The sequence below is a fragment of the Pleurodeles waltl genome, chromosome 6 (assembly GCF_031143425.1).
Source record: "Pleurodeles waltl isolate 20211129_DDA chromosome 6, aPleWal1.hap1.20221129, whole genome shotgun sequence".
Lineage (NCBI taxonomy): Eukaryota > Metazoa > Chordata > Amphibia > Caudata > Salamandridae > Pleurodeles > Pleurodeles waltl.
In genome coordinates, this window is record NC_090445.1 from 345997417 (window position 1) to 346012934 (window position 15518).

General features: G+C 43.0%; 1 protein-coding gene across 4 annotated transcripts in view; it reads left to right on the forward strand.

Moving 5' to 3' along the window:
* Positions 1-15518, forward strand: part of SLC7A7 (solute carrier family 7 member 7) — a 149326-nt gene that overhangs the window by 108886 nt on the left and 24922 nt on the right. For all 4 annotated transcript variants that reach the window (XM_069238247.1, XM_069238246.1, XM_069238248.1 and 1 more), the window contains exons 5-8: positions 8816-8939; positions 9044-9147; positions 9586-9682; positions 12319-12468. In XM_069238247.1, the coding sequence (XP_069094348.1) occupies positions 8816-8939; positions 9044-9147; positions 9586-9682; positions 12319-12468 (475 nt within the window). The remainder of the gene's footprint in view (positions 1-8815; positions 8940-9043; positions 9148-9585; positions 9683-12318; positions 12469-15518) is intronic.

The following is a 15518-nucleotide window of genomic DNA, read 5'->3' on the forward strand; positions in this document are numbered from 1 at the left end:
CTTGACAACATTAGGAACACTCTAGTTTTACCATTTTCCATAACATCAAAGTAGTACGGAAACTAGTGTGTTAGATTACAAGAGCATAAACATATCACAGGTTTTTCTTGCCATATACACCTTGTAGACAATGCAACCTACACACCTATATCTCGTTCCTACAACACATATAATACGATTACATTGAGAATCTCCATAAGTGAATGTGACACTCACTAGTTTGTTATGATAGTATTTTTTATCTAGAACAGAAGTATACACGGCCTAATGTTTAGGTGATTGGGTGGATAGTAGGGTAGTCCATATTCAATAGACACAGGTCTCTCGAGGACAAATTATAGCAGGCCAATGTGAGAAGCAGGCTTTCAGTCTCTTGCAGAAGACAGCATCTGCCAAGCTTGGTGCCTAAAACAGAAGCCTCGTTTAGCCAGCAGGAGCAGTGCAGCAGATAACCCCCTAACTGATCTTGGCACACTAATGAGGAGACGTTGAGGGAGACTTGCGTGATTTTAGTTTTTGTGTCCAGTTACCTTGCAATGATCTGTTATCCTTCTCAGTGTCATCTGAGGTGGATAAAGTTCGACCATAAGTGGCTTGAAGCAATGATGCCTGCTGGTGCAACTGCATCTTTCTCCGTATATGGCAGATCTGCCAATGTGTTCAGCAAGGTTGTTGGTGATGCCCCAAAAGTACGCTCTTATACTTTAGGGACACTTCTTTATGCAGGTAATATTGTTTTGCTAGACCTGACTTCCAAAGGCCTCCAGATGCATCTCGATATTTTGTCATCTTACATTCAGTTCCTGAACATTAATATAAATAAGACCAAAGTCTTGAGGTTTTGTCCAAAGGGGTGTCTGACCAATACAAAGTATAAGTGGTTCTACAATAATTCTACCATAGAAGTAGTAAAGTCGAACCCTTACCTTGGAAGAATTATATCCTCAAATTTGGCCGTCAATGAACATATTGCATATAAATCAGATAAGGCATACTGTATGCTCATGGAAACGCAGTAAAATCACTTAATGGAGTAACAGGTTATAGGCACTTTAATCATCTATTAACATTATGCAAAATGAAGATTCAGTTGATCCTTTTATATGCTATAGAGACAATAAATATTAATTGATGCTCTCTGTGCATAAGATAGAGGCGAGGGATTCCTCATACTATTTGCACATTCAAATCCAAAGTTTCAATTGAAGCGTTAAGGCTAGAATTAGGATTGGTGAGCACTTATATAAGAGGACTAGCTGCATTTCTACGATGGTTTCATTGTATTTTACACACCAAAGAAAAGGCTTTAAGGAGTCTTATGGCCACAGAGAGTCTCTTTCCTTCTACAAAGGCAGGGGCATTTTTAACTAACATTTTATCTGTACTACAGCTTGTTTCTTTGACTAGATCAGACATTCAGAATATAAGCTATGTTCACCTTACAAAGGTTTTTTAAGCATAACATGATAAATTCCTCAATGGAGAATGATATGGATATATGTAGTGCAAAGCCCCATTTCCATTGTGACATTCAATCATGCCAGGCAACAGTTCCCCAAGTCTATTTGAATTTTAACCTGGAACATATGGTGCAAAGGTGTATAATTTTATGTAGGTTGAAATGTTTACCACTAACAACTTTGATGGATGCATGGCAGAATGTAGTTTAGTAGGAAAGAATTTGCACCTTATGATATAATGATGAATAGACTATCGAGCATGTTATATTTGTCTGTCCCATTTCAAGAGTCTACCAACAGAGATTTTTAAAACCACTTTTTAAAAAATATGGAATTACAACAGCTAAAACTGCCACGGAGTTGATAAATTGCCCTGTCAATTAATTAATGTGTTGCAATTTTTTAAAAAATGTATAGCTCCTTTTTAAAGCTGTATTAATTATTGTATTTCATATATTGTAGATGTAATTGTAAGCTCTAAGGCCCTCATTACGACCCTGGCGGTATAGAACCGCCAGGGCCGCGGGACGCGGTGGCACCGCCGACAGGCCGGCGGTGCCCCGCGGGGCATTCTGACCGCGGCGGCTTAGCCGCGGTCAGAGAAGGGAAACCGCCGGTCTCCCGCCGGTTTCCCTCTGCCCCCAAGGAATCCTCCAAGCCGGCTTGGGGATTCCGACTCCCCCTCCCGCCATCCAGTTCCTGGCGGTTCTCCCGCCGGGAACCGGATGGCGGGAGGGGGAGTCGCGGGGCCCCTGCGGGCCCCTGCAGTGCCCATGCCAACGGCATGGGCACTGCAGGGGCCCCCGTAAGAGGGCCCTAAAATGTATTTCACTGTCTGCATAGCAGACAGTGAAATACGCGACGGGTGCAGTAGCACCCGTCGCACCTTCCCACTCCGCCGGCTCGATTACGAGCCGGCTTCATGGTGGGAAGGTCGTTTTCCCCTGGGCTGGCGGGCGGCCTTTCGGCGGCCGCCCGCCAGCCCAGGGGAAAACTCTGAATACCCGCCGCGGTCTTCCGACCGCGGTGCGGTATTCACGACACGCAACTTTGGCGGGCGGCCTCCGCCGCCCGCCAAAGTTGTAATGAGGGCCTAAATCTCTAATAAAAACCTTGAGCCTGAACAGTGTGCTTTAGAAATCAACTTGAAAAGTAATAATAATAAAAAGTAATGAGCGATTAAACAAGTGAGTAACCTTAAAGTGAGCCTGAGAGAGACTGAGGTGAAAAGCAGTAATGCAGTGATTCCAGACCCTGGGTGGCCAATGTGGCAAGCCAGATGGTAGTGGTAGTAGTGAGACAGATAGGGAATGACACAAGCAAGGTCAGCAGACCAACACAGTGGACTGTCCTGCTTGGTACATCTCTCATTCTATTCTCGATCGGATAGACAAAGACTGTTCCTGTAAGACTTTTCTACACTAGGTATCAATAGACAAATTTGACGCAGACCTCCAGGTGTAGCTCCTAACAATCTGAACGCCTCCAATGTGGGCAAGTGGGAGCAACGAAGGGCGGTCCTTATCCAAACCCAGATGCATTGTACGCATGGTCCAGGCTGACGTTTTCACTGGACCTGATGCTGCTGTGGTGCAGATTTGAAGGCACACAATGCATGGTTTTCTTTACTTTAAGTAGATGGACAAAGATGGCTATATTCACATCTAGAATAAATGGAGGTGTTCTTGCTGCCTTGCTCAGCTGGCTGCCCTTCGGGTTTAACTGTACATCAACACAGTAATCAATACAATAAAGAATGTGTAGCCTGAGCAACTTACTTCTGAAGAATTAGTGGGAAATGACATTCAGCTAAAAATATTTGCTAGGGGATAAAACTGGGACAAAACAGTGCTCACCGTTTTTGGAGCCATGGTCCCAAACGGTTCCCAACCAAAGTGGGTCTACTGTATGCAAGGTAAACAGCAGGCACTGCTGCTCACGATGAAGCCAAAGGTTTTGAATCAAGATTCTGTATGGATTCAGAACCCTTAATCTGGAAAGGAGAAATTCTGTTGCTCTTCTTTACAGTGCTTTGTGGCACTCATTCTTGGTCTAGGCGCTTGTGCACCTGGAATGCAGCATACATTGCAGCTCACAGTCACCTCCTTAGAAGGACACTTGTGCTCGTCAGTTCGCAGTGTTTTCCATATGCTTACATCAAGGAAGTGAGACATTGCTCCTGCCAGGTAGACGTGAGCTGGCTTAGTGGGAGGACATTTTTGAGTCCTCGCACTAAGCAGTAGGAATTACCCATGCACGAAAGGCCAAAGCCTATGGCACACCATCCTGTTGTGTCCTATGCTGCAACACAGACAGCCAAGCAGCCTTAGCACATCAACCAAATTCTTGGTTTTTGAACGGATTGCTATTGTTGTTTGGTCAAGAATGTAGTATCCGCCTGGTCCCGCTGTAGAATTGTAAATAGCGGTCTCTGCAGAAATCATGTATTTGCCCTGGAAGCCAACTGCCTGAAATATGAAAGAAACCTCCGAGCCAGAAGGTCATTGTGTGTCCTTTTCTAGCCAATGATGTGGAGACACAAGTTGATTATCAATAAGTAATTAGTGACCTTATGCACTGGTCCCTCTTGTCCTGATGAAAGCACTTAGGGGCATATTTATACTCTCTTTGCGCTGAATTAGCGCCACTTTTTTAATGCAAATTCAGTGCAAACTTAACTCCATATTTATATTTGGACGCTAGACCCATCTAGCATCAAAATATTGGAGTGAAAGTCATTTTGTTGGATGTGTGAAACCTCCTTGCTTCAATGAGATGCAAAGTAGGCGTTCCAGTCCAAAAAATTACTCAAAGCCCCTAGTGCCTTATTTCTCCTCCCATGCAAAAAGGTGCACGGCGGAGGCGGGCCTAAATAATGGTGCTAAGCCTTCTTAGCGCCATTATTTAATGCTTGGGTCAGGGCAGGCGGTAGGGGACCTGTAGACCCATTTCAATGGTTAAACACCATGGAAAGAACGCACAGGTGCCCACCCCAAGCCCCAGGAACACCCACACCAGAGGGACACCGGAGGATGGGGGACCCCATCGCAGGTAAGTAGGGTAAGCAGAGGTAAGTATTTAAAAAAAGAAATTAAAGTGCCATTGGGGGCCCTGAAATGGGCCCCCATACATGGCACTGGGTGAGATGGCCATGCCCAGGGGACCCTTGTCCCCTGTGCTGGCCATTGGGGTGGTGGGCATGACTCCTGTCTTTTATAAGATAGGAGTTGTTGTATGGATGGTTTTGCATCAGGAAATAATGCTAGGCTGGTTAAAGGCATTTGTTTTGCCTCTAACCAGCCTAGCATCATTTTTTGGTGCAGAACCCTCTTCCCGCCATATTGCCACCCCCACCCGGCTAATGTAATTTTCCCCAGACGCTAGCCCACCCTTTGCGCCAGCATGCGGGATTCCATAATTTGGCACCCGGCTGGCGCTCTGGAATGACGCAAGCCGGCACTATACTTTTTTAGGCAAAACTGCGTTTGCCTCAAAAAGTATACATATGGGCCCTAAATCTTTGTAAGTGCTAGAACTAGTCGACATAACTACCAACAGTATTAAGCTTGCAGGTTAAATGCACTTGTTCTTAACCATGGGATGTGGAGAAAAAAAACTAATTTCCAGTGCTTACACCTTTGTAGCTGTGGACATCCTAAAGAGAGAAAAATAGTTGGAGCATCCTAAAGGAACATGAGAGAAGGTAGGACAAATATAGATTGTTAGAAGCACATACAATATTTTCCCCCATACACCTTTCACTGTTAAAAAATAATTGAGGAGTTAGTCTTAAAATTGACACACCTCTCCAAAACGTGTCCCTTAAACACACAACACATTGTTCTGATGCATGGGTTCAACCAAGGAAAAGAAACAGTGGGTGGAAAGGTATGGTTGCCCTCTAACAACACACGTGTATGCTGCCGTTCTTGTGAAGAATTGTCAATATATTGTGACGCCTGTGAATAAACCAACACTTCAAATGAACGGAAACGTGTCTGACCTTGGACATACTATTGCAGTGTGCTTTTGGTTTCGTTGTGACATAAGTTTTAATCTACGGGCAGTTTTAATGTTGGATTTAAGCAATGTAGTTGATTTTCTGTGACAGCATGTAGTTTGAGGATGCAAGAATGTAGAAAGAAATCTTGTGTTTCAACTGCTTACTTATCAGTGGGATGACAGAGTTAACATCTGCAACCTAAATATTGACAATACTCTGTGTGGATGAACATCAAAATTGGACAAATTGGTAGGCTCTTCTAATAGAGAATGCATTTGGGTTGTTAGCAAGGTTGATATAAAACGGTTCCATAAAATTAGAGGGCACCAATATACAGCAAGGTGAGAGTATGTGAAAGAATAGAAGTAAGACGGTGCAAACTTATGGCGTGGTATGAGTACGAAAACACACCATGAGGAAAGAGAACAAAAGTACAGAGGTAAGTGTGCAAACATGCCGCGAGGACAGAGGGCACAAATGTACAGAGGTAAGAGTGTGCAGACATACCGCAAGGAAAGAGTGAGCAAATGTACAGGGGTAAGAGTGCACCAGTAAACACAGAGGACAGCGAGTGCACCAGCATACATGGAGGCAATAGCGCATCGATTTGATAGAGGTACAAAGAGCGTAAAGAGTACTCCAAAACATATCATGCATCGCTGCATCCTGAAGGTAGGGCACAAGCAAGTTCTGCATGCACTGGTCATCTCCTGACTAGGTTACAAGAACTCCCTTCTCACTGACCTTTCGGTGATCCTCTTTGCTTCACTGGGAGTTGTCAAAGATGCAGTGACTCGGACACCAAACAATTACCAGAACAGCAGGACTAAAATCTTGCAGATGGTTCCCTCAGGAAGCTCACTGCTTCCTCAATTCAGCATGCTTCCTCTATAAAGCCATAAAGCGTGACACACTAAGCCACATAAAAAGCAAGCCAAAAATCATGGGAGACAACAATGCTCCACAGCAAAAATACACTAAGGGTCTGATTTAGAGTTTGGCGGAGAGGCTACTCTGTTGCAAAAGCAATGACGTACCCTGCCAGCGATACTATTGGTCCACCCACCTCTACAAGTGGGCGCCTCTTTAGTATTTCAGAGCTCCCATTTGGTCCGTTGACAGAATTCTTCCTCCAACAGCCAAACAGTAGCCTGCCGGTATAGTCTGAAGTTGAGGTTACTGGTTACCCCTTCTAAATGATTTAAACAGCGCGCCTGCTAGTAGCCTGCTCTGTGTTTACTCTTTCAAAAGTATGGTAGGCATGAGGTACTAGGGAGGAAAGTTTAAGAGAGAAATGGAGAAAAGAGGGAAAAATAATGAAAAAGTAAGGATAAAAGATAGAAGGGCAAAGAGGTGATAAAAAAGAAAAAGAACAAAAGGATGAGAAAAATGTGACAGGGAAAGAGAAAATGGTGCGGAATAAAGATGATAGGGAAAGAACAGGAGCAAGGAGAATAATGAAACAGAAAAACACAAACACAGATGTAGATGTGATTAATAGGGAGGAAGGAGACAGAGAGAACTGGTGGATTGAAGATATGTAGGACGCAGACAGAGCTACAGGAGAACTGGAGAGAGAGGAAGCAAAAGAAGGGGATTTAAAAGGGGTGTGAGGTCAGAGTGTGAAAGACAGGATGGGGAGAGAAACAACAGAGGGGGAGGGAGGAGAGAGTGTTAAAGGATTGAAATGAGAGAGAAATGTAAGGAGGAGAGAGAGAGGAAAGGTGGGTAGAATGAGGAACTTGAAGAACTGTAGCTAGTCATAGTGCTGCTTGTGTAGTGACACCCAGGCCCAAAGGTGTGAGGGGTCCTCAATTATGGATGGATGTATTGTAGACCTTAGGTGAAGGAGGCCCCTTTTTTTTTCTTCCCCTAGGGCTCATGGCAGCTTTGTACATCATTGTCTTTGTACTGGATCTCTTCAGGAGATTTCGCTGTGGCTGTGTGGCACTGGCCATCAGGCCCTCTTTACAATTGTTTGCGAAATGGGTATTTGGGGAGAAGGCGGGCAGGACTGTAAACGATTAATAGAAAAGAATGGGAAACTGTGCTCAGCAGTGTTGGACCGAGACGTAAAAGCAGCCCCGGAAAATGTGTTCACAGCAGCCCTGTAGTGTACCACGTGTCAATGGAGTGAGTGAGTCTAACCATCTCCGTGCGAATTTAAGGGTGGGGGATGATAGGGCTGTTAGCCTGGTTAGCTGGTGATCTCTCCATTCATCCACGCCTAACAGCTTCCCCTTAGCCCTCAGTCTACAGGGAGGTCTTTCTTGTGTCCCATGAGGCCAGTCCAGCCCTGGTGAAAGTGCCCATATGTAGAAAATCTATCAGTAGTGGTATTAGAGCAGTGCCAACACCCTTACATTTGGGCCTGGTACTGCTAGAGAATGGATAACATCTGTCCTGTTTTGAGATTTATTTTACCTTGTCAAGGCGATTGACCTGCAAGCAAATGGGATAGCTTCCTGGACCTTGCTAAACTAAAAGCAACTGAAAGGGGAGCAAGGAAGCTGGACAAAGCCTCTGTGAGAGGCAGGAAACTATCCTCTTTGGGTCACTAATGTATAAAGAAGCAAATTATTATCCAAGGTTTGATTAGTTATAAGCTTCACCTATGGGCCGATCTAACATAGAAATAATGAATTTCTGCTTGTGTAATGTAAATTGAAGCAAACTAGCATGCAATTTTCATTTCTCTCTAAAATATATGATATAGAGAGGCGAAAATATTTTAAAGCACTATTGAATTTACGGGGGATTACGCAATGCAGACCAGCATCCATGCAGCTAACAATGCCGAATAGTATGGTAATTTGTCATGGTGTGAGGCTATTCGTAAAAGAAGTAGTAAGGTTGAGATCAGCTCTATATATTTCTGAACTGTAATGGACGAAGCACAAACTAAATGAAAATAATGCATGCTCTTACAGTTAAAGGTAGCAACGCTGCTGTTTGCAATAACTAGTTACTAGATTTCATTTTCTGTAAATTAGTGGAGTAACACAAATTGATGCCCCCTGCAGAATGTGAGGAGGAGCCCCTGTGTATCGTACATCTTGAGACATACATTGGCCTTCGGTGATTAGGGGCCCCTATCAAAGGGTTGGGGGGGCCTTGGAGCATTGCCCCCCACACTGCGGGGGCTTGCTGTAGTCCTCTGACGTGAATGACTGTGAATAGTTAATATTATTGTGAAATATGTATGTTTTTGTAGTCTCTGTGCCGAAATAAACTTGTAGCAAAAACAAATGAACATTCTAGTAAACTGTTCCTGTCTTGTCTTTTCTTTAAACGATCTATTTTGTTTGGAGCTTGATGGGTGCAGGTTTAATCCTTTCATATTTTACTGCAGGAACTTACCACTGGCCATCGGGATCTCCATGCCCATTGTGACCATTATCTACATCCTGACCAATGTTGCCTACTACACCGTCCTCGACATGAGGTCCATCCTGGCCAGCGACGCTGTGGCAGTGGTACGTTCATGTCTTCCTTAAGCCGTCTTGACAATGGGTCCATGAGGGATAGAGTTGGATATAACAATGTGATCCTCTGTGACATCTGTCTGTTTTTTACCTAGACCTTTGCGGATCAGATTTTCGGGGTCTTCAATTGGACGATCCCTCTGGCAGTGGCTTTGTCTTGTTTTGGTGGCCTCAACGCATCAATTCTGGCAGCATCAAGGTACAGCAGACATCACTAAACCTTGTGTAATGTTGTACATCAATCCTTACCTGCAGCAACCCTGTCAATTACTATAGCCTACATTGCATTATCGAAAGATCAGTGAGAAGTATGTCAATAGTGTCTTGGGCGGTGTTACATAGGGCTGAGTGACCAGATGACCTTTTTATGGTGTTAAGTGGATGACGGAGCTAGCATTAGTGCACTGCAATGGTGTAGATGGGAGTTAGCACTTGCTGGGAGGGTATTGTGGGGGGCAGTAATGGCCATAGGGTCTCATGTGGGCATTAGTACCAAAAGAGTTTTAAGAGGACATTAGTGCCTGACAGCTTTTTTGTGACCATGGGGCAGAAATGTTGATGGTGTTACAACCTCAGAGGGACTTGTATGCCTTTAAAGCCTAGTAACATTTACTCACAGTCCTCTTGTGTTTTTCAGACTTTTCTTTGTAGGCTCTCGCGAGGGGCACCTCCCTGATGCCATCTGTATGATCCATGTGAAGCGTTTCACTCCAGTGCCATCTTTACTTTTCAATGTAAGTGCCTGGATTTCCTATTCAAGCAATAGCTAGTGTCTGCCCTACCCTGAAGTATATTAGCCACGTCTGCTGCGACCACAGGGATTTGTCCTTAGACTCCTTCTTTTGTAGGGCATCACCTCCCTCGCCGTGCAGTATTTCTCCTATCTTACCCTACGTTGATAACCTACTGCCCTGCTTTACCATACCAAGCATATCCACTACACTTTGCACCATATTGAAGGCCCTTCTCCCCAATTGACCCACCCTACAAGGAATGGATCATTATGGCCTTGCACTGCAGTAATTTGTCCTCATCCCTTGTTCTGCAGAATAACTTAGTTTCAGTTTGGCTCACCTTCACCCACACCTGTATCGGCTTGCAGGGCATTGTCTTCATCTGCCCACACCATCTGTAGCCTAGTTGCCTTTTACCCTGTGCAAGGCATTCCTCACATCCATCAAACTCTGTCCTGCTGTGCTCCCCCATACTGATCTGTCGACACCCACATTCTTGGCAGTGCGGGGTTGCTATGATTCTAGAAAGCCACCACTCTTTGTTCACACTTATGCCACTAGGCTTTAGCATAATATCCAACTTGACAAGTAGGCCAGGGACAGGCTCGTTTTGGGGACGTTACAGTGTGAGGTAATATGGGGATCCAAGAAACAAAAAATGAGCCACCGCCATGATTTTAGAAATCTTGACTACAGGTTAACCCCAGTCAAGACATCATTGTGCTGTTCAAGCAGCCTTTTCACTTCTGTTTTCAGGGTCATTTTAGCAAAGAACTATTTACAACCCTGATACATACGCGCCGCTGTCCTTTCGGAGACTCAATTACAACACCTTGTTGCTGTCCATCTACAAATATCAACAGGGAAACATTTGGTAAAACTTTAACAGTGTCCAATCCCAACGTCCAGAAGATGAAAGATGCCAAAAATAAGTCACACTTTGGAGCCATTCTCATATAACATGCCACTACACTTCAAGGTCCAAAACCAATGACAATGTGGAAACTTCAGTCTCCAATGATCCACGTCTTGAAATCTTTCATTCTCCATGGCACTTCTGTTTCTGAACCAAATGGCAGAAGATGGTGCCCACACTGTACAGCTTTGTTGGAGTTGGGATAAAAAATAGCATCAGTCACTCTGACCATACCTTGCGGTCGACACACAAGCATTAAATGCCATTAAACAAGATGCTATTCCGAGCCAGGCACTTGAAGACAAGGCAGTGCACAGAATGGTAATCTAGAATAGCCTGAATGTAGAAAACTAATTTTAAGGGCAACTGCAGTGAAGTTTTCTTGGCTTGCAATTTGCATCAGCATCGACTTTGCTTTATTTTGCTTTTACATTCTAATTTAAAGTAACACAAAATAAAGTCTATCACAAATAAAAAGGCACACTTCTTTTAGACCTCACAATACACAAAGTTTTTTGTAGGGCTGGTTCATTTACATTCAGCCCCTGCAAGTTCTAAATACATTTGAGCACCCTAGGAATCCCACTGAGCATTCAGTGGTTCCATTGTCCCTATTAGGCGGTTGCACACAGTGTATATAGTAGAAATGGCACATGCATTGAATGAGTATCTGAAATGACAGTTCAAAGGATAAACATTGACAGAGATGTAGAGTTTTCTCTCAGTATAGAAACGCCCAGCTTTTAAGTAGGGGTGTATGAAACTTGTGTAATTTGCTGTAGTGTAATTATGTGAAATCACCACAAAATTATGCTAATTATGCAAAATGCATCTTGCACTCATTTACCTGAACAGTCCATTGGGGTAAAATTCAACTAAAAAATCTTACTTACAGTTGATTTCCAGTTGCCTGCTTTTGAAAAATTGCCGCTCATGTATGAATTTGTAGTTCTACGCTCAAAAAAATACCCAAACAGCCCCTTGGATAAAAATCTACCTGAAATGTTGTTTGGCTGCCCACACCTTAAGGAACTGCAACTTGCGTGCAAAATAGTGTTACTCGCATTTTGAAATGTACTTTTGCTCTCAACAATTACTTGAACAGTCCATTCATAGAAAAAAAATCTACCCGAAATGCTGCTCACATTAAAAAAAATTACCTGAATGTAACATTGAACTTTAAAGTTTCTCCCCGAAAATACGCCATGTGGCTTAATCGTGTAATCTCGGTAATTTGGTGTTATTTTGCTATGAGAAATTAGTAAAATTACGGCAGTTACACTGTTGTAATTAAAATTGCACCCATGCAATCTTTTAAAGTTGGCCCTTCTTGAAACACTCTTGGAGGGTATTTTGAGCCATATCTTTGCACCCATTAGAAACAATATCATTAATTTCAATCATTTTATACATGTAATCTACAATGATTATGTTTGTTATTGGAAAGTACCATGTTACCATATTGGGCACTCTAGACCAGTAAAACATTCAAAATAAATTATAACATCTGGCTACCACTGATTTAATGTTTGGAGAGATCATATTTAATTGTTTGCACACGATTGGAAAGTATTTGGAGAATGGCTCATAAATCAATAGTTAAGATGCCTAGAATGAATATCGAAATGGAACCTTTTTGTTTGGAACAGCAGTACTTTTTGATTTCTGTGTACTTCTCCTGTAAATTTGTTCAATAGACATTTCCTTTGTTGTCCTCCAGGGCGCAATGGCACTCATCTACCTGTGCGTGGAGGACATCTTCCAGCTCATAAACTACTACAGTTTTAGCTACTGGTTCTTCGTGGGCCTGTCAATTGCTGGGCAGCTGTACCTACGGTGGAAGGAGCCCAACCGACCACGACCGCTCAAGGTACAGGTTATGGGAGCTGAGGGTGGAAATCATCAGAGCCTAAAGTATGAGGCAAAACTAGGTATCTCTGGGGGCTGTATTATAAAAAAAAAAAAGACGGGAACACTTTAAGAGGCTGCTGAGCATGATGTTATGTGTATTTGTAAAGCACACTATCCCTTGTGAGGGTATCCTGGTGCTAAGTAGGTGTGTGTGCCTAGCCGTGCCTATGGTAGGTTGTTTAGTTGAAAAGCCAGGTCTGCAGCTTTTTGTGGAATTCCTGGAGAGAGGAGTAGGCTCTGATGGGGAGTAGAAGGACGTTTCACATTTTAGAAGCAATGTAAGAGAATATATGTCCTCTTGATCTGGTTCTGTGTATACTAAGGATGTGTGTGAGTAGGAGTCCTGAAGAGCAGGGGAGTTCTGGGTGGATGGTGACAGGAGATGCAGCATTTGAGGTTGGTGGGGCCAGAGTTGTGTATTGCCTTCAATGCTTGTGTGACAAGTTTGAATTGACTGCTTTTATGTATCAGGAGCCAGTGTAGTTCCCTAAGGTGTGGCGGGATGTAAGTTCTTTGTTGGAGGTTGAGGGTACGATTGACATTTTTTCTAACGTTGCTTGGGAGCGATTTGAAGATCCTCAACATTTTCAGGGTGTGAAAGCAGGATGCAGTGACAGTGTTGACATGTGCAGTCTCGTCTCATTTGCTGTTGACGTGAGTTCTGGGTGTGAGTCAGAGTTTGACCGCCAACAGTTGGAGTCCCATGGTTGGGTGTTGTTGCTGAAGATCACTACTTCTGTCTTGTCAGTGTTGAGCTTGAGGCAATTGGCTGTCATCCAGTTAGCGACTTCAGTCAAGCAGGCGGTGAACTTGTTTCTTGTGTTGAGGGTCTCGTCTGTGAAGGAGAGTATGAGTTCTGTGTCATTAGTGTAGGAGAGGATGTTGATGTTGTGTTTACGGATGGCTTTGGCCAGAGGGATCTTGGATGCTTTGAAGAGAGTGGAGCGGAGTGATGAACTGTGAGGATGGAGGGTTATAACATCTTAGGGAGCTGCTAAGCATGGGTCATGGCTACTTAACATTTGAGAGCTGATTTGCATTGGAAGCCTAGGAGGCTCTCTGGGAGCAGCTGAGCGTAGGCTCCTTTCAAAGAACAGGAGAGTTACTTGGCAAACGAGGTGTGGGTTAAGAGATGCTGAGCATGGGATGGAGTTAGAGGAGATCCACAAGCTGCTGAATGTGAGGAGAAGCGAGAGAATTTCAGGATACTGCAGAAATTCTGGAGTTGGAATATTGACTCTAGGGACTGTATTTTCTTGGCTAATTTCAGTCATTTGGTTTTCAGTACTTAGTGTCGCTTTCACTCAGACTTTGGAGATCATCTATAATTTGAGCATATTAGCAAAAGAAGAAGGAGTGTGGCTAACCTTCTATATAATGGCAGTAGGAGAAGATGCTGCCCTGTATTGCCAGAGTTGTTGTGTTTTGGCTGGACGTAGGTGTGACTGAGAAGTGTAATGAAGTACAGCTGAATGCTCACAAATAGCACCAGGCCTTGGCATGTCAGAGGAAAGAAATACCCACTTGCAGCACCATTTAATAAGCTGGCTAAAACATATGTCAAATATGAAATTGTTCAATCATCGCAAGCTTTCTGACAGAAGATAAATATTTTCAAAATATATGGTTATGAAAAAAACAAAAAAACCTATGAAGGAGAGCAGAAATTGCTGCACAAGTTGTTGTCGAAACAGGCAAGCAAATCAATAGGTCTATTCAAATCATATTATATGTGATAAATGTATGTAGGCGTGGGCCTATAAGTATAGTAATAATGGCCATTTATATAGCACACAATGCAAATTTAATCTGTTTCTACCACTTAATGAAATCTGTGATTATTGTGCTTTTTAATGGTACTCATTTTATTGACCTCAAAAGAATGGAAGTTTCAATTAGTGCTTTAAAGATTAAAACTTAGGACTCGTATGCTACTTGCAGATATTTGCAATGGGCATTTAATCCCCTTGTTAACTGCATGTTATGTCAGAATTACTGTAGCAAATACATGACCACATTGAGCTATTTCACTAAGATTTGAACCGTCAACCTGCAAGTTACATGAAGAGGATCTGTGGCAGGTGCAGCCTTTCTATAACTACTTCACGAAGATTCGACATTTGACGAGTACATTACACACAGGTTTTCACTGCAAGTATATTATCCACCTTAGGAATGTTACTAATATTAGAAAATGAGATATGCTAAATGCATACAAATCTCTCTAGCAGGCACTTAAACCCTCACACTATCTCAACAGTGGATGCACGTGGCCAGCATATATAGATTGTTAAATAGCTCTTTGATTTAATACTGTGCATCTGGCAGTCGAGATGCAACAGGTTGAATCTTATTGTGGCTACCTCAGGTTCTGATTTAGATACTGGCAACAGGTTTCTCTGTCACAACAGTAACCTAGGAAATAATGGGATTTATATATAATGGGAAATAATTATAATGGGAAATAATGGGATTTAGACAATAAATAAATAAATAATAAATGAGAAATAAATAATGGTATTTAGATTTCGGTGGACAAGATACCGGTCACCATTGTGACGGACTAACCTGTCCACTAATATCAAAAACTATGGCCTGCAGTCTTGTATCCAAAATAGGGTTTATAAAATAAGTATCAGTGAGTTGGTTAACAGTGGTACTAAAATGCAAGGCTCTAGTAAGCAGCACCAGGAAAAAAAACACTAATGTGGAGACATGGGAGATTAGATTTTCCAACCCAGATTGGAAATGAGAAAGGAGAGGAGCTCCTATTTGACAGACAATCATAAGAGACAAGGGCTGTTCTGGACTTGAAATTCAGGCTAAAAGCGGCATGGTTCACTCTTTATGCAGATTTAGGAGATGAATGGCTTTTAGAGGTCTACATTTCATGCACAAATGTGAAAATGTTTAGGATTTCGGTACACAGTTAAGGGGCACAGAGCTCTATTTAAGCTTTCTCAGGCATAACTGGGTGGGCCTGTGCACTGTAATGTTGTCTTATCTTTC